Here is a 25,259-nt window from a genome sequence, read left to right on the forward strand (position 1 = left end):
AACTTTAAGGAAGTCACCAAGCAGCCAGCCTGCGAACTAGTCCGTGTCAAAACGAAGTGCTAGCCACTTTTTGCAGCTGTTCCAGGCTTACCTTGCGTTACAGCTAAAGTAATTGAACACAAAAACAACACTGCTTGCGGCTTAACTAATCATGTAAGTACGAAGTGACTGACCGAATGCATACGAAAGTGAACGCGAAGTCTAGGACAATACACGAGACCGTCGTCAAAGGTGAATGGCAAATGCGTAAAGTTGGTGGACGTCTCGAAGGTGTTTAGACGTACAAACCCTCGGGGACCGACCGGCAAAACACGTCTGTCAGATGACTATGTCGTCGTTGTTCGGCATAACGGGTTGCATATGCCCAGCAACGCCGAAGCCTAGGTCGTCTTGACAACGTCGTACCAAAACAATGCACAAAATACAAGTTGTTGTAAGTTAGAATAAATAGAATAAAGCATTTGCGGTTAAAGTAATGCACATAAGTAGTAATTAGTATGCAGTTTGGATCATGTAAGGGTCTGACGTTCGTTTAAACTCACCGAAATTTCGTTAATGTATTGTTAGTGTAAAGTAATAAGGTAGACTGCAACCCTTGTAAATGAGAGTCAATTATTATATTCAACTGCAACTTAATATTTTTTCACATTAGTAATCTTTAGTTGCCGGCCTAACAGTTTTCAAACCAAAGCAAAAAAAAAATTGAGAATGTCGGAAACTAATAAACTTGATAATCTGAAATCGTTGGACGAAATCATTTATCCCGAAATCGAACCTGGCATCATCAGTAAGCAAATGATTGACAAAGCTTACCTGGAGGACGGTAAGCAAGGAGAAGCCGCACGTCTACATCAAATGGAGCCGGTAGTATATGAACGTATCTTTGTGCTCAGACTGGAGTTTAAAAGTAAGTTGTATTCGAGAATGCTATGAATAACGAAAATTATACTCAGTTGAAAATTGAGATTAGAATCACATTACTTTTACTTGGACTGAAGCTATACCCTTCTAATGCTCAAGTTTTCTTTGAATACATATAAGTTTATATATTTATTTATACTCGTATAAGTTGATAAAGAGGAGCGTATTCCGATTGATTGTGCACTTCCCTCAATTATAATTTCATACATTCAGCTACAGTGCCTCAAGCCAGCCTAATAACGAACTAGGGATAACAGAGATGAATTTTCTGAGACGCTGAATTTTCTTCTTCTTGCATTCTCTGCATATTAAAAAACTGGACTAGGGTCGCTAGGTTGACATTTTTATGTTCGTGATCACTATACACCTATTAAGTGGTCTTAATTTGGCTCTGGGGAGACTGATGACCTGATTATTGGCAAACCCAGAAGGAAGCTACTTTAAAGAAGCTCGATTGATTTAGAAAAAGTCAAATATATTTTATTTTTACATTTTCAGATATTCTACGCATAGATCACTTGTGGATCATGCCAAATTTAACGAAGCTTTCGTTAAATTGTAATAAAATCGAAGTTATTGAACACATCGATATGTTGATTGCACTGAAAGAACTCGATTTGAGCTTCAACTACATCGAACGTATTGAAAATATTGAAAAACTCGTTAATCTCGAAGTGCTCTCACTTTTCAATAATCACATCACGCATATACAAAACTTAGATACTTTGGAGAAGCTGGTGATACTGAGTTTGGGCAACAATAAAATCAAAACAACCGTGGGGGTAATGAGAGAATGCATTTGATATACAATACCGTAAAACTATTTACTAAATAGTATGTGTTTTGATTGCAAAGATTGAAAGATTTCGATTTCTGAAAGACCTGCGCGTGCTCAATTTGGAGGGTAATCCCATAGCAAAAGAAACCAACTTTCAAATGGATCTTTACGTGGCAGCTGTGCTACCAGGTGTTAAATATTACGAATATAAAACGATTTCCGAAGAGATGCGACACAAAGGTCGGGAACGTTATTAGTGAGTATAATAGAAGAAAATTGTCGACTTTGGTTGCACCGAAGCAGGAATCCCCTTTGCAAATACTAAAGATTCCTTAGAGGAGATAGATTTTGCTCGTTCATGGTGTTCCGATTTGAAAAATTTCTTCGGAGATTTTACCCTTACCAGCAACACATTCCAAATTTCGTGAAGATATCTCGTCAAAAACAAAATATTTCTATATAAGGACTTGAGGATTTGATTTTGATCGTTAAGTTTGTATGTCTGCTAAATGCTATAGTTGTCCGATTTAAACAATTTTTTCGAAAAGAGTACCGTTTTCACTTTAAGATCAATATTTCAAAAACTGTGTTACTAGTTTACGTAAACTTATGTATACATATAAAGACGGGCGAACATGTTTAAATTGACTTAGATCTGCACACTAATCATTTATACTTGTATATATGTATACTTTATACCGTCTCCAACGTTTCCTTCTGGATGTTACAAACTTAATATACCCTAATCAGTGTATAAAAGGTAATAAGTGGTTCAAAGCTGATTAGAAGTCACCACTTCACGAAATTTTCCTATATCGAGTTTCGATTGACAATTTATAGACTAACTATTAGACTGACATTGATTTTTATAGCTAGAAATACAAGTTGCTGTTGTAGCGCCAGAATATATGCCAGCAGTAATTTCGAGGAATGGTGCCGAGTTGACAACCTTTTGCCGGGTCTGATCCGGTTACTTAGAGCCGACTGTCATGGGAACAATAAATTCACCATGAGTCTGACGATACATGAATGTGGGTAGAACTAGGTACTAGATTTGGATCCCTACTTGAAATGTTTAGTACTGTCCTTAGATCACTTTTAGTCAGAGTATCGGTACCTTTCGCTTATGTTGAATACAGAGAAAATTTAGTGGAGATAAAAAGGCTATTATCTTTAGTACAAGATAGTGACGTAGTAGTTCATACAAGTTCCCGACAATCATAGCGCCTTAATTCATACATACATATGTATGTACATACATACATATATGGTCGACTAATATTTTTAGTTGCTAGCAGCTGATTTTTCCAGTCAGTATCAAATAAGATTGGATGAGTATCAATGTTTCTGTTACTTAATTTGATTATAGCATTGCAAGATGTTAACGACTTTGGCAAATTGATAAAAATGCCCATTGTTCGTAGAGGTCAAGAGAAGACTTAAGGGCAAAATTTTTCATTTATTATACGATCTAAAGGCAATCCGACCTCACTTCGTAGTACAATATTGATATTTGTTCCAGCGGCAGTGGAATTAATTTGCATCCCCGAATTTTTATACGGTCAATAACTCCCAACTCGATTCATTATTATTTGGGGAATATCTTCTGCCATACAATAATGAAACCGACCGTTTGATATCGCTTTTTCCATTTCTAGTCGAGAACTGCGCGAAATTGAAGCTAATGAGGAGAAGGAAATAATAGCGCGCGCCGCTAAGGCCAAAGAAGAATACGATGAAAAGCGTTTGGCTTCCAGTTTTGTAGAATATCTCAACGAACACCAATTGTACGAATCCTTGTGGAAAGGTGATGAAGACGGTTATGCACTGCTCAAAATCGGCCAGCCTGCGACTGACTTAGCCGAGGAGTATGACAACGACATCTACGATGTAACGCAAGAGATTTATAAGTATGGCTTGCAACGCTACGAAGAACGTGAATTAGAAATTAATGAGTTCAAAGAGAATTTGGAAGAAGGACAACTACAGATACAGCAAATGGGTCAGGATGTAATCGAAGACTTTCTACGTCATAAGGAACGTATTTTTGAGCGAGCAACAGCTGTACTAAAAGCGTTGGAACTGCGTACACTACACGGTGAGGATGAAGAGTCACCCGAAAGCTTAGAACTGATGGAACAATTTGATAAAATTACAATGCAGTTTGATGATATCATCAATGAAGTATGGCAACAGCTGATGAGTCAGGAATTGCACTTGCACGAGAGCATAGAGGTGAGTATTAATTGAAAGTCTCTAAGCCAGTTTTCTTGCTTTATATATGTATGTAAATCCGAAATCTGCTTTTTTCCATATTAGGAGTCCACCGTTAATTTCCAACGACGCATACAAGAGATGATGGCTAAATTTGTGGAGCAAGTGCAAACATATTTCGGACAATTGCGCGACATTGCTATACACTTCTCGGAGAATATGACCGAAGTAGCCACACACTACATCAACACCAAGCTGGCACTGCAAGATTTCGAAGATGTACCGCCAGAACTGCTGCATTGCATGGAGGATCGTGAAGCCATACTAAATTTGATCGCCGGTATGAAAGATGCACACATACAACGCATTGATGAGCGCGAAGATCGTTTGATGGTGCGAAGCAGAGATTTCATAGAAAATATGATCGATGAATTGAACAAGTAAGTAACACGCGTAGTAAGTATGTGGTATTTATAATCAACAGCAGCAACGTTGGTTATATTGTCATTAATATACTGTTTTTTTTGTATTAATTTGCAGTGACGAATTGGAGCGCAACAGAGCTAAAATTCTTGAAATCAATTCCTTTCTCGAATTAATGTCCGATTCCTTGGCATCACTACACACTGAAATTCGAGAGGCAATAATGAATGAAGAAGCGTAAAATTAAAAAAAAAAACACATATATTTTATCATTATTCACTTAAAAAAAAATATTTATAAAAGGGTAGTAGAAATATATAATAAAATAGGACTATATATAGTAGGTTAAATCAGCGAAGCACTGTGCACGAACTTATTATTTTGATCTCTTTTTTAAATTCTCCAAATACGCACCCATCGCCGCTTGCGTGCTCGGATTAGTTATAGCAGCTATAAATGCTTGCAAATCTTGTTCGCGGTTTTGTTCGAGCTCTTGCAGATGGTTAATGCGAAATTGTTGCTTAGTTAAGGCACGCGCGTATGGATTAATTTTTTTGAATAAACCAATAAACTCTTCACATTTTGCGATCGCTTCCTCCTTGGTATTCACAACGTCATCAACGAGACCCACCTGTTGCGCCTCAGCGGTGGTGAACATTTTACCTTGAGTCAGCGCTAATTCGGCCACTCGTCGTGGTAAAACATTAAGATATGAATTCATGAACCAATTGGGCGCTACAATGCCTATGAGGGTTTCATTCAAACCTATTGTAAATTTGGGTAGCATGACACGATATTCGCAAGATGTGGCTAGTAAACAACCGCCTGCCGGTGCATGACCCTGTTGAAAAACATGTAAGCAATTAGATTTACTGCCATAATATAAAAATATTTGGTTTTTGTTCATTTAATTATGTAAATGAACAATCTTATAAAAATTTGTACTTTGACCCCACGCAAAGAAACTTGTTTAACTCACATTAATAGCCGCAGCAGTTGGTATTTTCGAGCCATATAGTGTCATCCAAGTGCTCTGCAGCGCTGTCCAGAAACTCTTTAATCGTTCTTCTTTCGGTTGATACATCTCCAAAAAGTCCAGGCCGGCAGAAAATACTGAATTTGAGGACTAAAGAAATTTTTTTTTTTATATTTATAGTCAGCTAATATAACACAATTGTTACCGATGTGAGTATAAGCCCCCTGCATTTGTTGCTTTCAGCATCTTTAATTGAGTTGCGTATATCAGTTAGCAGCTCTAGATTTAAACTATTCACTGGTGGTCGGTTCAAAGTTAGCACAGCAATACCAGTTTTATCATTTACTTCAAGTTTGGTCAACTCAGTTGAAGATATTGACCGTACTACTGACCAGCAGTTTTTTGGAATCAACGTGGAAGCGCCAAAACGGGCAGAACGGATTATATTCATGTTATTGATTATTGTTATTTAGCGATCTATCTGATTTGAGCTGATTCCAACAAGTATATTCAAATTTGAGAAGTGCATTTTATGATTATCCGCTAATTATCGTTTTGCTTTAGATCGATTGTTTTCATAGAAATGCGTTATCGACGTTATGACATAAATGGGTATTTCAAAAATTGTATTTTTATAAACAAAAAAAAAGTACCAAATAACTACCAAATATATTGGTTTTGATTCTCAGAACCCTTAAGTAATTAAAAAACTGATGTGAAAATATCTTCAAAAGCTTGACAAAGCGTATAAGTATGATAATTTTTAACAAGGCTGTCTAGTAATTGCATCTTATTTGACGAAAAAATATATACCTAGTAATAAAAAGATTTGTACTACATTTACTTCATAAATAATACTTTTAGTTCTCTCTACACATTTTCCACAGTACATGTAATCCAAATACACACCTTTTTTAACCCAATTGCTACACTGTGCCTCAATTCTCACTCATAGGTGTCGCCCCACTAACGAAGTGTCAACATTTCGTTGACAGTTTAACACGTCACGGAGTTTATTCGTGCCACCGCCACTTCGTTCATTTCATTGCTTTCACTTCTTCCAATTGGCTATAGTTGGTTATTTGCTTCGAAAGTTTTGTGTACGTGTTTTTAATTTAATAACAACCGTGTTGTCAGTAAAATAAAATGGGATCAGGAAAGCAACAAAAAGTGCAATCTTCAGGCTTCACCAAGGAAGAGGAACTGCTATTGCAGGATTTCAGCCGTAATGTGAGCACCAAATCATCTGCGCTATTCTACAGCAATGCTTTCATCGTATCGGCGATACCAATTTGTAAGTATGGTGACACGTAGCCGGTTGCCAGCCAAGGCAACTAGAATCGAATAGCCACTTATATTAATGTTGAGTTTATTTATTATTTAGGGCTCTTTTGGCGTGTGCATAATATGGATTTGCTGTCAAGTGCAGTTTTCTTCGTGCTATTGACTGGCGCTAGCACGTATCTTATGGCTATGGCATATCGCAACATTAAATTCCAGATTAAACACAAAATCGCTGTACGCCGCGAAGATGCCGTAACTCGCGAGATTAACCGTCAAATTGGTGATGACAAGAAAGTCACACGTAAAGAGAAGGATGAGCGCATTTTATGGAAGAAGAACGAAGTCGCTGATTATGAAGCTACCACTTTTTCGATCTTTTATAACAATGCTCTTTTCTTGGCCATTATCATTTTCATTAGCTTTTTCTTATTGAAAAACTCATCACCTTTGGTAAATTATATTTTCTCCATTGGTCTGGCCAGTGGTGCTTTGGCGTTATTCTCTACTAGCACTCAAACTAATTAATATGCCACAGTTGGATCCCAGTTATGTTATTAACGCGGTATACAAAGATGAGATTTACCATTTCATTATTTTTTTTATGAAACACAAATAATTTGTAATAACACAAATGTGTGAACGAGAGCAACTGGAAGTATTTTCACTTTCAACTTAAGCCAGAAATAAGAAGCATGAAAAAATTTCATAATAATTAAGAAAACAAAAAACGAATAAAATACGCGTTTAGTATAAATTCCATTATAAATAATTTGTTGTTTTATTTTTATCAATACGTTCATGTTTACAAAAAGAAAATGCGTAGGCTGCTAGATCCAAAATAACGTAGAAACACAAAACCAATAATAATAGATTTAATATTAATCTCCAATGAAAAATAATTTTAACTGTCTTGAAATGCTATCTGCTGCATACATTTTCAAACATTTCTGCCATGGATGTTGTGTATTTGCTGTTTGTGCATGATCATCCCTTGCTGAACCAATACTTCTTGAGTATTTCTCCATATCATCGGGCCAAATTTCGTTCTGTTCATATGAGACATCTTCTATTGGTAATGGTGTTGTAATATTTTCATCGACAACATCGTATATTGGAATGCTTTGTAGATAAGTAAAACCGAAATCGATAACCTCACCCAGTAGAATGAATGGGTATTCATAAAAGTTACGATCAGGGTAAGCAGTTGTAATGTATTTTCCAAAACATTTGCCCAGTAACACTTCCGGTATATAGTGGTTGTATAAGCGGAATATCTCCGCAAGACTATTACGAAGCAGTGAAAACCAATGTTTAGCAAATCGAATGGCATCCTGCAGCAGTTGGGCGACGGTTTTTCTGTGATGATATTGAGTAATTGGTAAAAATTCCACAATTTATTTTTTATATACGTATGTACATACATACATATGTAGCGATGTGTTTTTTACTTACAAATATTGCAGTTGTTGCTCATGATCACCAGATAATCTGCGTTGGAAGGCAACTGAGATTTCCTTAACACCTACAAGCATATGACGTAGCCCAAGCAGTAGAGTGAGACGTGTGTTCTCCACAAATGTGCTGGGTTACAAAATGATTTAAAATTGGTTATATAAGTATTTATGTAATGGTATACCGATACTTAAAAGTTAGTTTATTAAAAAACAAAATATATTATATTTTAGTTTTTATATTACATATATGTAATACACTACACATATAACTCTTAAAATCTTTTTCTTTTAATTTAAACTTTTGTTATACACTTTCATCCAAAATATTTCATAACTTTTTTACATGTACATACATACATACATATGTATATAAATTCAACTTCATATCGTTTCCTACTCACGCATTATTTGTGTTCGCCGTCAAGGATCTACTGCCTTCCTTATTTACAACGGGTAAAAATTGCACCAATGAATCGGCTATGATTTCTACATGTTGGAAAAACCACTGTGCATCGTTACGTAGCGCTTTATAATCTTCAGTTATGCTGCAACATTCAAAATTAGATATTTTTAATCACGCGGCACAAAAGATCATAACAAAATATTTATTTATTTACCTTAAACTGACATTTTGTTTTGGATTTGCCATATGTGGCGCTGTCGATATTATTTTAAATTCAACTATTGATATTATAAAAAATAAAAACACTAATTTATGCACCGCCATAATATTTCAGACAATTTAGCTTGACATACAATTCTAAATTGAATTGAGTATTCAAATGCGTTTAGAATTTTGTTTACCTGTGCAGAAGAACAGAAATGCAAAACACTAGATGTCCTTTACCTGCCTGCAAATACCTGTGCGTTTAATGGTTGGTAAAGGCGCAGAGTAGATACTTATGTATGTATTTATATATGTATGTGTTTGCACTTATGTATATAGTTAAGTTAGTACGTACTACATTTTTCTAGACTAAAACATCGTCGCCAGACACATAAGAATGATAATTTCGAATACGTGGAAGGATTGATTTTAGTGCAAATTTTATTTGGTTACAATTTCAAATATTATTAAAACCGCTGGAAGGGGATTTTAGCCTTATTTCTAATAACGTGTTCTTGATGAATTAATAAAAATTTAACTACATCGTCCCCTCAATATAACAATAGCGTATAATTTTTTTTGGGTTTTGAGAAAATCGAGTTTAAAGTTTTTGTCAAATCAGATGTCTATACACTTATTGAAGGAAATTTTTGAACATGAAATTATACACCATTTTTTCTAATGACATTTTGACCCACTTTGTGGAAGTAGAATTTGACGAAATTTTGACCAGACATAGAATCAATGATGGAGATTCTAAATATGCAATAAAAAATAATGGCGTATGAGCACATATGCTATTGTTATATTGAGGGGACGAAATTTGCTTTCAAATTAAACATACATACTAAAGAAACTATCATATAAAAGTTTAAGTTTTAGGAATTTTTGCTTGAATCGTTTCCAAGAATAATAATGTGATGAATATATTTTATTGAATATATTTTAGAATTTTTAATTCGATATAGTACGGATGATTGACGTCTGCTTAGATAAGTTTTGATCTCTCTTTATCCCTAGAAAAAACGCGGATTGTGCGATGTCTTTTAGTAGCGTTGTAAGATTAACAGTTCAAAAGTCTTTTAACAAGTCCAACGCTACGCAGATAGTCCTCTATCAGAGTGATTTTTAATTAACAAGGTCTCAAGTGTCTCTACTATTGAGGAAAGGAGAGTTATCCCAAGTTTCAGTATTCACTATTCAGATCTTTCACACATTAAGTATGCAAAGAGTGGTCAGAAGTAATTTAACCTTACTAAAGAAGGAATCGAATACTTATTTAAGTGACCAGCAACTATCAGTATATATGTACATAAGCATATTTTTATTTGAAATACTGGTCATATCCAACGAGCGATAAGTCTAATTACTTCTCGGACCGTTCTCGTACATTTAGCTTAAAGTAACCAACCGATGTGAGCATTCCAGTAGACTACAGACAGACACTTGATTTTATTTACGAAAGAGTTCATCAACATCAAAATAACCATCACAAACTGTTCAAGTTTGGTACTAACTTACCCTCAGCCTTACAGTTAGCACAAACTCATAGTTGATTCACATTAATACATACAAACATTTTTATATGGTGTTAGAAAAGTTTGTATAGAGCATACCACAACTTCCGGAATTTATAGCACAGATTTTTTAAATACTTTGGCTTTGTTAAGCAAATATTATTTTATTGCAGGTGTTTACCAAAGTAATCTGTGCAAAACTAGAAAAAGCGCTTAAACTACTAAAAAGATAGTACGGTGACGCATATTAGCTTGCGAAGTTTTGACGAATTTCCTTCATGTTTGGTTGAGTGCATTTCTTTTTTTCTTTCCAGTAACGGACTTAGTAACTTTACGACCTAGCAGGAATGTCAAACCTCCCAAATAAGCCATTCACGTAATACAAAATGTTTGGAAAAGAGATTCCAAAAGTAAACGTTTTCGTAGATCACTAGTAGATTTGAGTGCATTACTATTATCAATGAGCCAAATTTCAGATTATATTATATGTCTGATCCAGAGATACCACTTTGACCACTATATGCAGCCCTTTGTTAAGCAATAAGAAGAGAACTCTTGTGTTCGATCTTATGAGTCAACAATGCACCCAGTGGTCAATCGAAGTTTGCACAGGGGCTTAATTTTTATTCTCAACACTTCGGTAGTATGTTTGAAAATATGAGCAGCCAAGTGTTTAAGCCTTGATCTCGCAAACGTCCAATCCAGAAAGAAGTGTTGAGATGTTCTACCTTGTCTTCTTCTGTACAGCTTCTTAATTTTACAGCATGAACGCCGATAGAGCAATGGCATGTTAGAACCCCTACAACCAGAGAGATGTTAACCTCACTGAGTGCATGGATTTCACTAGATCTCTATCGATCAATAGCGAGCTAAGGATCTTGCGGAAGCAGATGAACCGATAGTAGCCCAGTGCTGGTCAAGCTTCGGGAAGCCCGGCTATCTAGTAGTAGAACACACAAGGAGAAGCTTCGCCCTTTCCCATTCTGTTATGCATTCTATTAGCAGGGGTTCTGGGGTTTCCGGCTCCATGACGCAGAACCGGCAGTTTGCTTAAAGGCCAGGCTCATGTTATGTAAGTGAGCTTGCAGTAGGTGGTGCAAAAAGCAATAATTTTGTAATAATAATAGTTGCATTGGGCTCTCTTGAAATATGATTTGAAAACTTCCCATGGGAATGGAGCGGTTGGTGCGTGGGCCTGCGACTACTGCATCAATACCCTCTCACGTTTTCGAGTCGTCGATGTAACATTTGATGGTTTTTCCTTTTAGCAATAGGACCAGCGTGGAATCATTCCATTCCGCCTTACTGCTGAGGGTTAACTCAAACTTCCTAGTGAGGTGTGCTGTTTTGATAATGGGGTCCCTTGGCAGAAGAGCAATTGGTATTCCATCACTTAGGGCTTTCATCTGCTTGGACGAGATTACCTTGCCTCTTCCAAATTCTTCTGGTGGCATTTGAAGCATTGTAAGTTTGGGTTTTTGATTGATTAGAGTGTGTAGCGATGTGAGATCACTTTTAGTGCTGTTGTTGGGCTCATACGCATTGCACCCGATGCGCAGGTGTAGACAAGTGGTTGCAGCTTTGAAAGTTCAATTCCTACCAAAGTCTGCAATGCTTTTGAGGCTCAGGCCACCGCCCCATAAGTAATAATCGGTCTTACCATCATGGTGTACATACACCTGATAATCCTTGAGTTGCAGCCCCAGTATTTCCCGGTACCTCGATTGCATCCCGTGTGTGCTTTTGCAGCCTTAACCTTAGTCCACTTGCTGCTTCCACCGTAAAGTAGAATCCAGCGTAAGGCCCAGAAATTTGACCATATTAGTCATTTCCAACTCTCTGCCTCCAAGGATAGATTTATGAGGCTCGGAAGAGACCTTTGTCTCCTGAACGAAACGATGGTGATTTTCGAGAGGTTGACGCTCAAACCAACCCACTGCACCACCTTTTCGCCAGGCCTAGTCCTTTTGTACGATGTCACAGCGAGTGTCTAGGAATTTGCCCCTGGCTAAAATGATAATGTCATCGTATCCCTGACAGCGAGTTCCATTGTTAGTTAACAGCTCAAGTAGGTCCTCCACAACTGAGCTTCATAACCAGCCCCATACATTTAGGGTTAGTGAGCTCAGGCCAGTATCGCCGTCCTGCTAACAAAGTGAATAATCACTTCTCAGAAGGACGGTCCACTCAGAAGTAGTAAATCTATTGCTACTTTAATGGTGGCCACCTCTGCTTGTAAAACGCCCCTTCCCCCAAACTTTGACCCTCGCAGAAAACATGATAAATCTGGTAATGATTACGGGTCAAAAGTTTAGAAGCACAAGAAGTCCACCAGGGTTGACATTCGGTCTGAAAAATGCCGACAGTATTCTCCAAAAACCTTTTGGATGCGACTTAAGAATCTACAGCGTTTTCATAGCATAACAACAACAACGGGCGTGATTATACATATACATATGTCGTAAAAGCTCGGCCAAACATCCACCAACGACGAGGGGTTAGGTCGAAGCACTCTGAGTCATTATTGTCTTATGTGGTGTGGGCAGAGATAATAAATATGTTTGACTTACTAAAAACTATTTAATATATGTATATACATATGTGTGTGTGAGCTGCAAAATTGTTGACGATTTTCTCAGAAATTCATACTCTTATTGGATGTTTGTTGTTTGTCTGTGATACGATGGTACATACAAATATGCAAATGTATGTGTACATGAGTTGTGAACCTGTAAAATATTTGCGGACAAAATATTTTGGTGGCAAAGGCATCGAAGCGGGCATGCTTATCTTTTATTCATTTTAAATATTTATCTGCTGTTGTGCGCGTCACAATACATACATATGTACATAGTGTACTATACATACTACAGGTGCATTGGACACCCTGGCGTATACTTGTTGTTTATGTGAGAAAATCGGTGAGTTATTATTTACTACATACATATATTTATGCGCGCTTTTCTCTAATTTATAACTGTTAATATTTAGTTAACCGCTTATATTATACTTACTTGGCTCCCATAGTGGTAAAATAACAACAAAAATATATTTAGGAAATATTTCGCAGAATTTTCTCAGACCTTCCTTGTTGATCTGCAGCTTATATTATCACTCACTTTGGCGAAAAATTAAAGCGAAAAGTGAATACACATATAATATATATTATGCTACATATATATACTAGATATATGGCGGTTTTGAATGTGTGCTTGGGCAGACATGTAGTTTGGATGTAAATATTAGCATTTTATATATCAATTTGCGTTGAGATAAGAAAGAACTTCAAAAAAGGTGAGCTGCTTCGCAACCTAACGGTTACTTCATAGCCTCCCGCCATATGAACAAACAAATGCTCGACAAATTATGGGCGCGCTTTTATCAAATTGACTGTCCATCCGGCGGCGAGCGTGTGTACCTATATTATGCCTTGTGATCGTCAGCATTAAAGCAATAAGCAATTGAACGTTGAAACGACAAGATCGGCGAGCGTAAAAACATTCATAAGTGAACAAATTATAAAAATTTTTACAAAAATAAGACAAATAAAAAGTTTATAAAAATTAAAATACCAAAAACCTTAAATTATTTAAAAAAAATACTACAGATATCGATATCCTGCAAGTGTACGACAGTACGTAAATTCAACAAAAGAGAATCAAAACAAACAAAGAAAATGTTGCCACCAGTACGAAAAACGCAAGTGCAATTAATTATCCTGCAATTTATTCTACATTGCTTGCATGGCGTATACAGCGCCTCACAGCCACCGTATCAAGTGTCACTTTATGTGTCGCTGCATCCACGTGCGCCGCCCATACACTATTGTAACGGTGTTATTGTGCAGAGCAGCTTGATATTAACTACCGCCAGTTGTGTCTACTACCAGTCGTCGGTGATTGAGGAGAGTGGCGCACCGGTGCGCATACCGTCGGCAAAGATCAGTGTGGTGCCAGGTGTTGCGGGCACCTACAACGTACTGAACACTTTCAATGTGTTAGAGATAAATATTGCACCGGGTTTTAATTACAAGACATTGGCAAATAATTTGGCACTGCTCCGTTTGGATACGACACTGCCGCTTGGTCAACGCGAAGACGTACAATGGATCATAATGGATGATTATGTGTATGAAGAGAAGGCTTTATATATGGCAGGATTTCCGGTGAGTATTCTTGATATAAGATGTGTTATATAAGATGTGGCTTTAGTTTCCGACTAAATTTTTCATATCGATCTACTATAGCATATAGCTGCCATATAAACTGAATGATCAAAACCAAGTTCTTTTATTGAAGACTTTTTTTATTTGATAAGATATTTTCGCGATAATATCTGAAGAAATTTTCAAGATCGAATTAGTATAGCCTGTAGCCGCCAAATCAACTGAATGATCAAAATCAAGATAAATCATACCCTTTTATGCTATAAGAAATGCACCTGTGAAGAGTAGTATAGCTTCGGTGCAACGGTAAATGTTTTTATACGCATGAAACATGTTACTCCAGAGTATAATAGTTTTGTTCACCTAACGGTTATACGTATCACCTAAAACTAAGCGGGATCGATTTGGGTTAGATTTACATAAATGATCAGGATGACAAGAAGAGTTGAAGTCTGGGTGTTTGTTTGCCTATCCGTCGTCCGAGCATGTTTTTACTTGAGTAAAAATTGTGATATTTTGATGAAACTTGGTATGCGTATTGCTTAGTAAAAAAAAATCACTACAGTCTGAAAATGGATGTAATCGGATGATAAACCCGCTTCCTCCCCATATAACGGTACTGTTGAAAACTACTTAAAGCGCAATAAATCAGTAACTAAATACGCCAGAAACATTAAATATTACTCGCGAGAGGGTATGACAGGGTCTAGGTACCGAACATTTGGACACCAGTGGACTTTTTATAGAAAATATAGTTCAATGTATCAATTTATAATTGAAATTCATAGGGAATCCTTTCCTGAGAGGAGTATGTCTATGTGCTACAGATGGGTTGAGTTGGGTCAATACCACCCTTAGCTCCATACACCTAATAAGAAGATTTTCGAACTTCCGGGGGACCGCATATGTTGGCCAAAATGTGAGTTATCTTAGTAAAAATTTCTTATAACGGTGCATATTTGTGCTTCGATTTAATAAAATCGGCTGAAAACTTGCCTTAGAGCCCATACATGTGTATATGGAACTAGCAAACCTGTCGGTACTTCAGTTGCTACCTGAAGGTACTTCACTTTCTACCTATGCCTTGCTTTAATCTATGCAAGTTGCAAGAGTATGAAATGTTTCGTTATAACCGAACTTAGCGCTTTCTTACATGTTTCCTATTTTTTCTTTAAACAACGAAAAAATGCGCAGAAAGGAGATCAATTGTCAAACTGTTGATATAAATGTCTTTGCTCTGCATTGCACTAGGTTAAGTAAACCAAGTGAACTCAAACAAAACTTTCATTTATGATAAGTACTTACTTTCCGAAAATATTTATAAAATGTAAACGAGTTCCGTCCGTTAAAGTCATTGCTCCACTTTGCTTTTAAACCGCTGTTTATTCCGTAGTAACAGTCAATAGCGGAAGGTTCTTGATGAAAAAATAATAACTGACGTTTAATAATAAATATTTTTTTACATACACCTGTAAAGGCATACTGCATTGTATGTGTGAAAAGCGGAATTATCTTATTCTTATTTAAACGTCAAAATGCTGCTATAAGAATGAGGAGAAAAAGGTACATTGGTTGAACGCAAATTATGCGATTCTTGTTTAAAAAATGCTGCAACAGCCAACTTTTACAAAACAATAAAAGTAAAGGAAGAACCGGCCAACATTCAAATACTTATAACAAATAGCAAACACTTAATTTGAAAACGTGGCACAAGTTCCTTCAGGGGGCATAACCCAATTATAATATAATATTAGTTTTTGTTTTTCAAAGTCATGTACGGGAATATTACATAAACTATTTATGTACAATACAACAGTGCACTTGGAAATCTGGTGTACTGGAAATATGTACGTTTAGGTATATTCATTAACATTGTTTTGAAATATGATATGAACGAACTTGTAGAAAACAGGCTAACCCGTATGCGCTCGTAAATATTTATTTACTTTATTCTTTGTTTATCAAATAACAACAACTCTGGATGTGTTTTACAACCCCAGCGAATATTACAAGCACTTCTGAAAACGTGCCATTTGATACGATCGTGCTATCTCCATAGTGAAAAAACATACAAAGTAAATGATATAAACAATAGTAAATTACAAGTCATACTCATAAAACCATGCATTAAAAACATACAAATGCATTTCTTAAACACAAATTTAATTAATATTATGCGTTGTAAGTTTAATTGCTTTATTTTTCGCCTTTTACAGTCATTAAATGTGGACCAAAACGCCATGCTTTTAGAGAATGTACAAATATTACCAAACGAACAATGCGCACAGGTCGCAACGGCAGCGTCGATTATAAGCAACGAAAGCATTTGTGCGCGTTATCCGTACACATATTCATATGCGGTCGGACCGGATTGTGAGGTACACCTTTACATATTTATGATTGTCTAAAATCAAATCTTTTATATACATACATACTTATATTATGTGTGCATCTACACCACTGAATGCAACCTAACCTCACTTACATAAATGTTTTATAATTAATTTCAGTTCCCAAGCGATTTTCCTTCATTTAATACCGATTATGGCACAGGTCTGATAGTGCGCAGCACATTGGTCGCCCTGTTTTCGCATACAATTGCAACATCATCCAATCAAAATACCAACAATTGTCGGGAGCAGCAACCGTTTATTGCGATTTTCGCCGATGTCGGACCACATGTAGATTGGATTTATGGCATTATCGCGAGTGAGGAAATGTTAGCTTTGCATCAAAATGACTTTATGTACTCAGCGCCTTATCAGCAAGATGTTAGTAGCGCTATTATGTACTCATCGTATGCGTCAGGTAAATAAATTAGCTCTTGAATACGAATTTATTACATTTTTTTAATTGTTTGTAACAAATAGAGTTAATGCCGTCATTAATTGAAACACCAACTACAACAACAGCAGCAACAACGACAACAACCACAACAATAACAACGGCAGCTGCGGTGATGACTACCACCAATGAAGTAACGGCGCACCCCAGCAGCACGGAAGTGAGTTCAACGCAGCCGCCATGTGTGAGTGCTGCCGACAAAGTTGTTGGTATGAAGTCCGCATTGTTGTTATACGCCATATCTTACATATTTTTGGCTTATTTCAAAAAGTAAGCACATGAAAATGTATGTTATGTGCAAGCAACTTTTCGAATGTGCCAACTTATATACGTGATATATATTCATTGTATAATATCATTTTTATATTTTATGCATTTTAGTTATAACTAAGCTTAAGAGAATGCAAAAAGACTGATACGGAATGATATGTATGCAATAGGTGTCCGATATTTGTTGATTGTTCTTTAGCAAACGCCTCCTAAAGTTCTAATTTTTGCTTTGAAAAATGAATCCGACGTGAATACGCGTGTTTTATTTGCAATTTAAACCGTGTCTTAAACATTCTACTTTTCCCATGTATTTTATATGGCATTTTTGATATACAATACCTAACGTTCAAAAAGTGATATTCTAATAGAAATAGCAGTTAAAATTGTATGTATTCATAAAGTACACCATGTCGTATAAGTAACATAGATTGTATAAATCAATTGTAGGAATGCTCAGTTCATTTGATTTATAACAACAAACAAAATCGGAAATTTTAGAGTGCGTTTATGAAAAAACAATCAACTTGAGACCGCACACCCTAATATGCATATACGTAAAAATTGAATTAATAAAACATTCACGTTACTCTCATTAAATTACTATATTTACTTGTATATTATGGTTTCTGACAATGAAGTATGTAAACAGCTGATTTTTAACCACCTTCATTTACAGTTAATTCTAATAACATTTTTATTAATTGTCAGCTTAATCTATCAAAACTCTGTACATTTTTATTACATAAACTGTGAAAAAAAATTTATTGAAATAAAACTAAATATAAAAAAAAAATTTGAAATTAAAAAATTTAGTTTTAAAAAAATTTATAAAAAATATTAATAAAATAAAAAATAAGTCAAAAATTAAAGACAAAAATACCAAAAATTAAATTAAGAAAAAAATAATTTTTTTTAACGCAGTTGCTTGGAAAACACTTGTGTGCAGCATGTTGTCATATTATGTAGACACACAATCGCTTTTGTACAAGTTTACTCAATAATTATTTTAAAAATCAGAAGTTATGTGTATATTTACATGATTATTTATGTATATTATTACTTCAACGCGTTGAATACTCGATTAAAATGTTTTTAAGCAAATAATAAAAATATTAAAATCATTGTTTTGCTGTGCTATTCAGCTAGAAAAAGGAGTAACGGTTTATTAAAAAAACGCGCCTTTAAAGAAATTCACTTCAAGTCACACACGTTTGCGTTCATATTCATTGTATGCATGTATGTATGTATCTATATATTTAGTTGCATTATTTTGGTTTATGTTAAAAACAGTACTCAATACAAATTATATATGTATGTAAATAAAATTATATTTTGAACTGATGCACATAATTTAAATAATAATAAATGCATTGACGGTATTTTATGGGTAAAACTGGAACTTTTTTAAACTTTAGTTGGCATACATACATATGCATATATGCAAATGAACGACGAATACTACTTAGTAATTTAAAATTAATTATATTACATTTCACTACTAGCAAATTCCAAAACGTATTTTTTTTTACAAATGGTTCCTTTCTTTAGTTACGCGCAGAAAATAACTTACTATTACTGTATAAAATAGTGTAAAATAATTTTTAGGCAGCTATGCAATCAATGTTATTTCAATGAGCTTTTAATTCTATTTAAATGCGCATAATTTGGCAGCACATCAGCTATCCAGTCGGGATTGATTTCGGAAACTTGACGCAGAAAATTGCGTTCGGTCAGCACAATCTCTGTAAATATTACATATTCCGGTCTATATTTGCCATGGAAGACACTGGACGGGTGTATTCTCGCACGCTGACGTCCAGTTATTGTAAGGTAGGTATTGTCGCGCTGCAGTTCAGCAATATTATCGAACAGACCAATTAGCAGGCACTTGCGCACTTGATCCTGATTATTACCACAACTGTTTAAAGGCAAATCGAGACGCTCAACAATCTCTTGTAGTTGTTTACGCACCTCACGCGCATAGGAAAGATTTCTGGTGTTAAGAAAATTGTCATGGCACCAGAGCTGTGTAAGAAATTTAGGAATTATAAATTTTGTTTTTTGTTTTTTTATTTTTTGTATACTAACCTTAACTTTCTCGGTTTTCAGAAATGCACTAAAGACATTAAGCAGCGTTAAATGATCACCATGTTTGGATGTGAATTTAGCATGCGCCAGAGCCGCAAGCTCGCGTTTTTCATTGCTAGAAACAAACACATTCTCCCCCGACAGCACAGCTACTAAGCTTAACATTTCTTCCATGCAACCAAAGGCTGATGCTGATAGCAAGAGCTTGCTGTAACGTGGATCTAGTGGGAATTGTGACATTTGCTGACCCAAGGTTGTCAGTTCAGGTTTGATTTTATAATTTCTTACAGCACCAAGCGCTTCCAACTTACGGTAGGCATCGTCTACCGCTTCGGGCGTTGGTCGATCGAGGAAATCAAATGTACGACAATCGATGCCCAATGCTAACAACTGCAGTACAGTAGAGCAAATATTGCTGCGCAATATTTCAGGCTTTGGCATATTTTCGAAGGATTCCATTTCCGCTTGCGTATACGTGCGATAACAAGTGCCTGGTGCATCACGGCCGGCGCGACCGCAGCGTTGCCATGCCTGCGCTTGTGAAACGCGCACAATACGCAGAGCATCCAAACCGCTGCTTGGATTATAGACACGTCGTTTAACAAAGCCGCAATCGATGACACATCTTATGCCCGGTATTGTGACGGAAGTTTCAGCTATGTTGGTTGCTAGCACGATTTTACGAGAATTCGCGTGTGCGGGAAGGAAACATTCCAATTGTTTGTTCTGTGGCAACTGCGCATAGAGGGGAAATACACGTACTGGACTTAATTCTGCATCATGTGTCTGTAAATAATTTAATTCATATTACAAGTCGTTTTTAATGTATGAGCACATGACTTACCTTAGCAATTTGACGTATTTGATGCGCCATTGCTTCGATTTCCTCTTGCCCAGTAAGAAAAATTAGCACATCATGACTATAACATTATAAATTAAATTATATTGCTTATTTAAAACCAAACAAAAATCATTTTCATTACTTGACAGGTTCTGCACGATGGAACTGAAATAGCGTCACTAGTGCAGCATTAAGGTAATCTGGTTGAGTTTCTTTAGTATGCATTACTTTTACCGGATAGGTTTTACCCTCGAGGTACATGCCGCGCACATTAAAATACTTTCCAAAATGATCGATATCCATGGTAGCTGATGTAACTATGATTTTAAGTGGCGTTAAACCACGTTGTCTACGCTGTTTTTGCGCTTCTTTGACAATACCGAAAAGCACATCAGTGTTTATTGTACGTTCGTGGGCTTCATCTAATATCAAAACAGTGTACTGCCGCAACAGACGATCAGCAATAGCTTCACGCAATAGGGAACCATCTGTTAGGAATCTTATACGTGTCTGTGGAGAAGTACAATCCTCGAAACGCACTGTGTAACCCACAGTTTCGCCAAGACGACAACCTTGTTCTTGCGCAACACGACGCGCTACAGTTATTGCGGCCACACGACGTGGTTGTGTTATGCCAATCATACCTTTTTGCGCAAAGCCACTTTCGTACAGGAACTGTGGTATTTGTGTTGTTTTACCAGAACCAGTCTCACCCATCAACAACAAAGTTTCTGAACGTCGCGCCTCTAGTATAAGTCGTTGACGTACTTTATATACAGGTAGCGCCTGTCGTTGTAGTTCCAACTGTTGTTTGGATGGTATACCTTTGCCATTAAGATGTAGTATGCCACCATTCGGTGTAGGCGTGTTGACATTTGATTTTCCATTTGAGGTAGTTGTTGCACTTCCGTTATTCAATTTAGGTGCTTTGATGATAACATTTTCAATGCCATTCACCGGACTTTGTAATTTTCGTTTAATTGGAAAACTAGATATGCTAACACTTGTCTTTGTACCGCCGCCATGCGGTGATTTGACCGGAGTTTTGCTTGTCAACAAATATTTGGACTCCATACCCGTCGACATGAAACTTGTCTGGAGCTTGTAAAATGAGAAATTCCTGCACTTTATACCGCACTTTGTGAAGTGCGCAGTAAATTTGTTTTTTTGAAATTCACTAAATTCACGGGAAATTCATTATGCAAAAAATATTGTAGAATTTATTGCAATTTTTTTAATTAAAAATAAAAATAATATTGGAGTTTTCCCCCTTCACGCTGGGCGCACGTTGACAACGTTTGACAGTTTGCAAGCTGACATCCCAGTTTTCAACGCCATGTGAGTTCTTTGTTATTCAGCGCATAACACGAAGTTGCCACATCAATTGACAGTTGCTATATTAACTTAAAATTTGTGTACAAAGCAGTGCTAAGGCCAATTGTAAGCGGTAACTAGTTCCAAAGTAGTCTGCTTGGTGTACCAACACATTGATGTCGAGAGTATAAGGGTAGAACAATATTTGTAAGTGAAAGGTTAATGAAAGTGAATAACTTTTCGATAACCACAATACTTTTTATTTTATTAATAATGAAAGTGGCTAAATTCTCAATAATCACAATATTTTGTACTTTTTATCTTATTCTTATGTTTCAAATAATTCACTTGGTGAACACAATCCGCATCAAAGCGAGGTTCTTCAACATATCGCTGATTTGCGCCCACGTCCCGTCGGAAGAGAAGGACCATGTGACCAAAGATGCCTTCTATGAGCGTCTGGAGTGCACCTATGACAGCTGCCCCCGCGACGATGTCAAAAGCGTGCTTGGTGACTTTAACGCCAGGGCGGGCAAAGAAGGTATCTTTGGCACTACGGTCGGTAAATTCAGCCTCCACGAGGAAACATCCCCAAATGGGTTGAGGCTGATCGACTTCGCCGGGGCCAGAAATATGCTTGTCTGTAGTACTAGATTCCAGCATAAGAAAAAGCCACCAACTAGATCGATCATGTTGTGATAGACGGAAGATACGTCTCCAGTGTTCTAGACACCCGTCTCTGTGCAGCAAAAAGCGCACGTCAACAAACACAAGGAAGGTTTGACGTTGAGAAGCTGCAATCACAACAGATAGCCGAACGATTTTCTACTCGGCTTGCACTCCTCCTCTCTGAGAGCACTCATCACCAACTCGGTATAAGGGAACTGTGGGACAGCATATCAAGCTCCTTACGTACAGCTGTAAACGAAACCATTAGTTTTCGGAAAGTGCAAAAGAACAGCTGGTACGACGAGGAGTGTCGTATCGCAGCGAAGAGAAAACAGGCTGCCTACCTCGCAACGTTACGATCGACCACAACACGTGCAGGATGGGATCGATACCGAGAGTTGAAGAGGGAAGCGAGACGCATTTGTAGACAGAAAAAGAAAGAGGCCGAAAGGCGTGAGCACGAAGAGTTTGATAAGCTGGCCGACAGGGGTAATGCTCAAAAATTCTACGAAAAAATGCGGCGGCTTACAGAAGGTTTCAAAACCTCCAAAGGTGATCTAGTCACCGATGCCCAGAGCATATTTATGTAAATTATGGAGGGAACACTTCCCCAGCCTGCTGAATGGCAGTGAACGTACAACGCCAGGGGAAGGCGAAACCGATTCCACAATCGATGACGATGGAACAGACGGGGGACGATGGATTGCCGGCCGAGCTTTTCAAACACGTCGGCGAAGAACTGATGAGAAACATGCATCAGCTTCTTTGTAAAATATGGTCGGACGAAAGCAGGTCGTATGTATCTTGATGGATTTTCGATTTGCTTAAGTGTCGAAGACGTTAAAAAGGATTCACTCAAGTCATCTTAGCAAAAGATAAATTCCATTACCTCTTACTAATTTTTAGCAACTGAAAAAATAATGTGTTGATGAGCACATAAGTAAATGGACGTAGAAACGATACTAAACCCAAAAGATAAATACTAACAACCTTAGCTAATGTTTCGTCCGTTGTATTAAATTTTAATTTCCGCAGAGAGACATAGGCGACATATGTGACGTCTCGCATATCCCTCTTAAGAATTTCCCTTCGTTACAATAAGGGATTTTTTATCACTCTTTATAATTTCAAGCTATTTTATAAAGAAAATTTCAGGATATGTTATGGTGGTGTGTATGCAAGGAAATCGGGCTGTTGTATACGTAAGCTCCAACAAGTTTCTACAGATGATTGGTTTGCTTGGTTTGAGAAAAAAGTAAAAAAAAGTAAAACAGGATACTAATATTCGTCTCGGACCGACAAAAGTCCGATGGAATCCGATGTCAAGCTTAGGCGAATGACATTGTTATATAATCACGAGCCAAATGCGAGAACACTATACGGTGTAGTCCGGCCCGTCGAAAACGGCCATCGCCGTGTTTACCAAGAGATGGTCCCTGCCTGCGTAACCAATGTGGTCAAATGGGGAAGCACCATGTGCATTTCTCAACCAGTTTTTATTCATTATTTTTAGTTTGTGACGTCATGATCGAAAAGGCGACCTTGTTTTTAATTGCTAAGATGATGTAATGAGAAATATATGATTCTTTGACTGGAGTATATCTCTTTCAAATGTTGGCCGTGGCTACGTATCAGATGGTCCATCCGTTGAGCCCAATTTTCGATGACTCATTCTAGCATTTTAACTAGCGAATGACACAAGTGGTGTTTTGCTCCAAGGCCTGAATTGAAGCGGGATTGTCCGCATAGATTTTAAAGTTTACATATCCCCACAGGAAAAAGTCTAACGGTGTGATATCACACGATCTTGGTGGTCAATCGACCGGCACAAAACGTGAAATTATCTGCTCACCGAAGCGTTCTTTTAATAAATCCATTGATTGATGCGATATGTGGGAAGTCACGCCGTCCTGTTGAAACAAATGTCGCCGAGACTAGGAGCTTAAATTTCATGAAGCAAATAGTTGGTTATCATGGCGCGATAGCGGTCGCCATTGATGGTTACGATCTTACAGGCAAAATTTTTGAAGAAATATTGACCGATGATTCCACCGACCCACAAACCACACCAAGCCGTTGGTTTTTCTGTATGAAATGGCGATCTTCAGGTTGCTCTTTGTTCCAAATGCAGTAATTTTGCTTGCTTACATACCCATTGAACCAGAAATGGGCCTCATCATGAACAAAACTTGGCTCGAAAATGTCGAAGCTTCTTGGATCTTTTCAAGAATCCATAGAGCGAAGCGCTGTCGCTTGGGAAAGTCGAGAGGCTTCATTTCTATATTTTTATACTCTCGCAACAAAGTTGCTAAAGAGAGTATTATAGTTTTGTTCACATAACGGTTGTTTGTAAGTCGTAAAACTAAAAGAGTCAGATATAGGGTTATACATATATACCAAAGTGATCAGGGTGGCGAGTAGAGTTGAAATCCGGATGTCTGTCTGTCCGTCCGTCCGTGCAAGCTATAACTTGAGTAAAAATTGAGATATCGTGATGAAACTTGTATACGTATTTCTTGGCTCCATAAGAAGATTAAGCTCGAAGATGGGCAAAATCGGCCAACTGCCACGCCCACAAAATGGCGGAAACCGAAAACCTATAAAGTGTCATAACTAAGCCAAAAATAAAGATATTAAAGTGAAATTTGGCATATTTGGACGTATTTTTTTTTGGAAAAGTGGGCGTGGCCCCGCCCTCTACTAAGTTTTTTGTACATATCTCGGAAACTACTATAGCTATGTCAACCAAACTCTATAGAGTCGTTTCCTTCAGGCATTTCCATATACAGTTCAAAAATGGAAGAAATCGGATAATAACCACGCCCACCTCCCATACAAAGGTTATGTTGAAAATCACTAAAAGTGCGTTAACCGACTAACAAAAAACGTCAGAA

At 37.0% G+C, this 25,259-nt stretch overlaps 7 protein-coding genes across 9 annotated transcripts in view; 3 read left to right on the plus strand and 4 right to left on the minus strand.

Annotated features, from left to right (window-relative positions):
* Positions 1-242, minus strand: part of LOC105221797 (probable serine/threonine-protein kinase DDB_G0268078) — a 34,146-nt gene extending 33,904 nt beyond the window's left edge. Inside the window, exon 1 of one of the 2 annotated variants that reach the window (XM_049459213.1) lies at positions 92-242. The gene's annotated coding sequence lies outside the window, so the exon portion shown is untranslated. The remainder of the gene's footprint in view (positions 1-91) is intronic. The other variant, XM_049459223.1, reaches the window with a different exon arrangement.
* Positions 30-4,686, plus strand: LOC105221783 (dynein regulatory complex subunit 3). 2 transcript variants are annotated; one of them, XM_011198894.4, is made up of 7 exons: positions 30-153; positions 653-907; positions 1,420-1,703; positions 1,777-1,955; positions 3,358-3,934; positions 4,019-4,353; positions 4,454-4,686. In XM_011198894.4, the coding sequence occupies exons 2-7, from the start codon at positions 709-711 to the stop codon at positions 4,575-4,577; spliced, it is 1,698 nt and encodes a 565-aa protein (XP_011197196.1). In that variant the 5' UTR covers positions 30-153; positions 653-708; the 3' UTR covers positions 4,578-4,686. The 2 variants fall into 2 exon arrangements, with proteins under 2 accessions (XP_011197196.1, XP_029404410.1); XM_029548550.2 differs by lacking the exon at positions 30-153 and adding an exon at positions 454-581.
* LOC105221782 (enoyl-CoA delta isomerase 1, mitochondrial) lies at positions 4,585-5,835 on the minus strand. Its single transcript, XM_011198893.4, has 3 exons — positions 5,518-5,835; positions 5,316-5,462; positions 4,585-5,177 (listed from the first exon to the last, which is right to left on the minus strand). Exons 1-3 carry the CDS (start codon positions 5,761-5,763, stop codon positions 4,713-4,715), a joined length of 858 nt encoding a protein of 285 aa, XP_011197195.2. The 5' UTR covers positions 5,764-5,835; the 3' UTR covers positions 4,585-4,712.
* Positions 5,836-6,344: 509 nt separating this feature from the next.
* LOC105221784 (translocon-associated protein subunit gamma) lies at positions 6,345-7,365 on the plus strand. The gene is made up of 2 exons (XM_011198895.4): positions 6,345-6,606; positions 6,697-7,365. Exons 1-2 carry the CDS (start codon positions 6,459-6,461, stop codon positions 7,119-7,121), a joined length of 573 nt encoding a protein of 190 aa, XP_011197197.1. The 5' UTR covers positions 6,345-6,458; the 3' UTR covers positions 7,122-7,365.
* A 12-nt stretch (positions 7,366-7,377) lies between these two features.
* On the minus strand, positions 7,378-8,933 carry LOC105221785 (uncharacterized). Its single transcript, XM_011198896.4, has 4 exons — positions 8,668-8,933; positions 8,452-8,595; positions 8,049-8,177; positions 7,378-7,952 (listed from the first exon to the last, which is right to left on the minus strand). The coding sequence occupies exons 1-4, from the start codon at positions 8,775-8,777 to the stop codon at positions 7,475-7,477; spliced, it is 861 nt and encodes a 286-aa protein (XP_011197198.3). The 5' UTR covers positions 8,778-8,933; the 3' UTR covers positions 7,378-7,474.
* Positions 8,934-13,607: 4,674 nt separating this feature from the next.
* Positions 13,608-17,955, plus strand: LOC105221786 (uncharacterized). The gene is made up of 4 exons (XM_011198898.4): positions 13,608-14,339; positions 16,556-16,717; positions 16,850-17,147; positions 17,210-17,955. The coding sequence occupies exons 1-4, from the start codon at positions 13,851-13,853 to the stop codon at positions 17,455-17,457; spliced, it is 1,197 nt and encodes a 398-aa protein (XP_011197200.2). The 5' UTR covers positions 13,608-13,850; the 3' UTR covers positions 17,458-17,955.
* Positions 17,956-18,039: 84 nt separating this feature from the next.
* LOC105221787 (ATP-dependent RNA helicase DHX33) lies at positions 18,040-21,704 on the minus strand. The gene is made up of 4 exons (XM_011198899.4): positions 20,525-21,704; positions 20,386-20,461; positions 19,542-20,327; positions 18,040-19,478 (listed from the first exon to the last, which is right to left on the minus strand). Exons 1-4 carry the CDS (start codon positions 21,466-21,468, stop codon positions 19,077-19,079), a joined length of 2,208 nt encoding a protein of 735 aa, XP_011197201.2. The 5' UTR covers positions 21,469-21,704; the 3' UTR covers positions 18,040-19,076.
* Positions 21,705-25,259: the final 3,555 nt, after the last annotated feature.

Source organism: Bactrocera dorsalis, chromosome 1 (genome assembly GCF_023373825.1).
Source record: "Bactrocera dorsalis isolate Fly_Bdor chromosome 1, ASM2337382v1, whole genome shotgun sequence".
Lineage (NCBI taxonomy): Eukaryota > Metazoa > Arthropoda > Insecta > Diptera > Tephritidae > Bactrocera > Bactrocera dorsalis.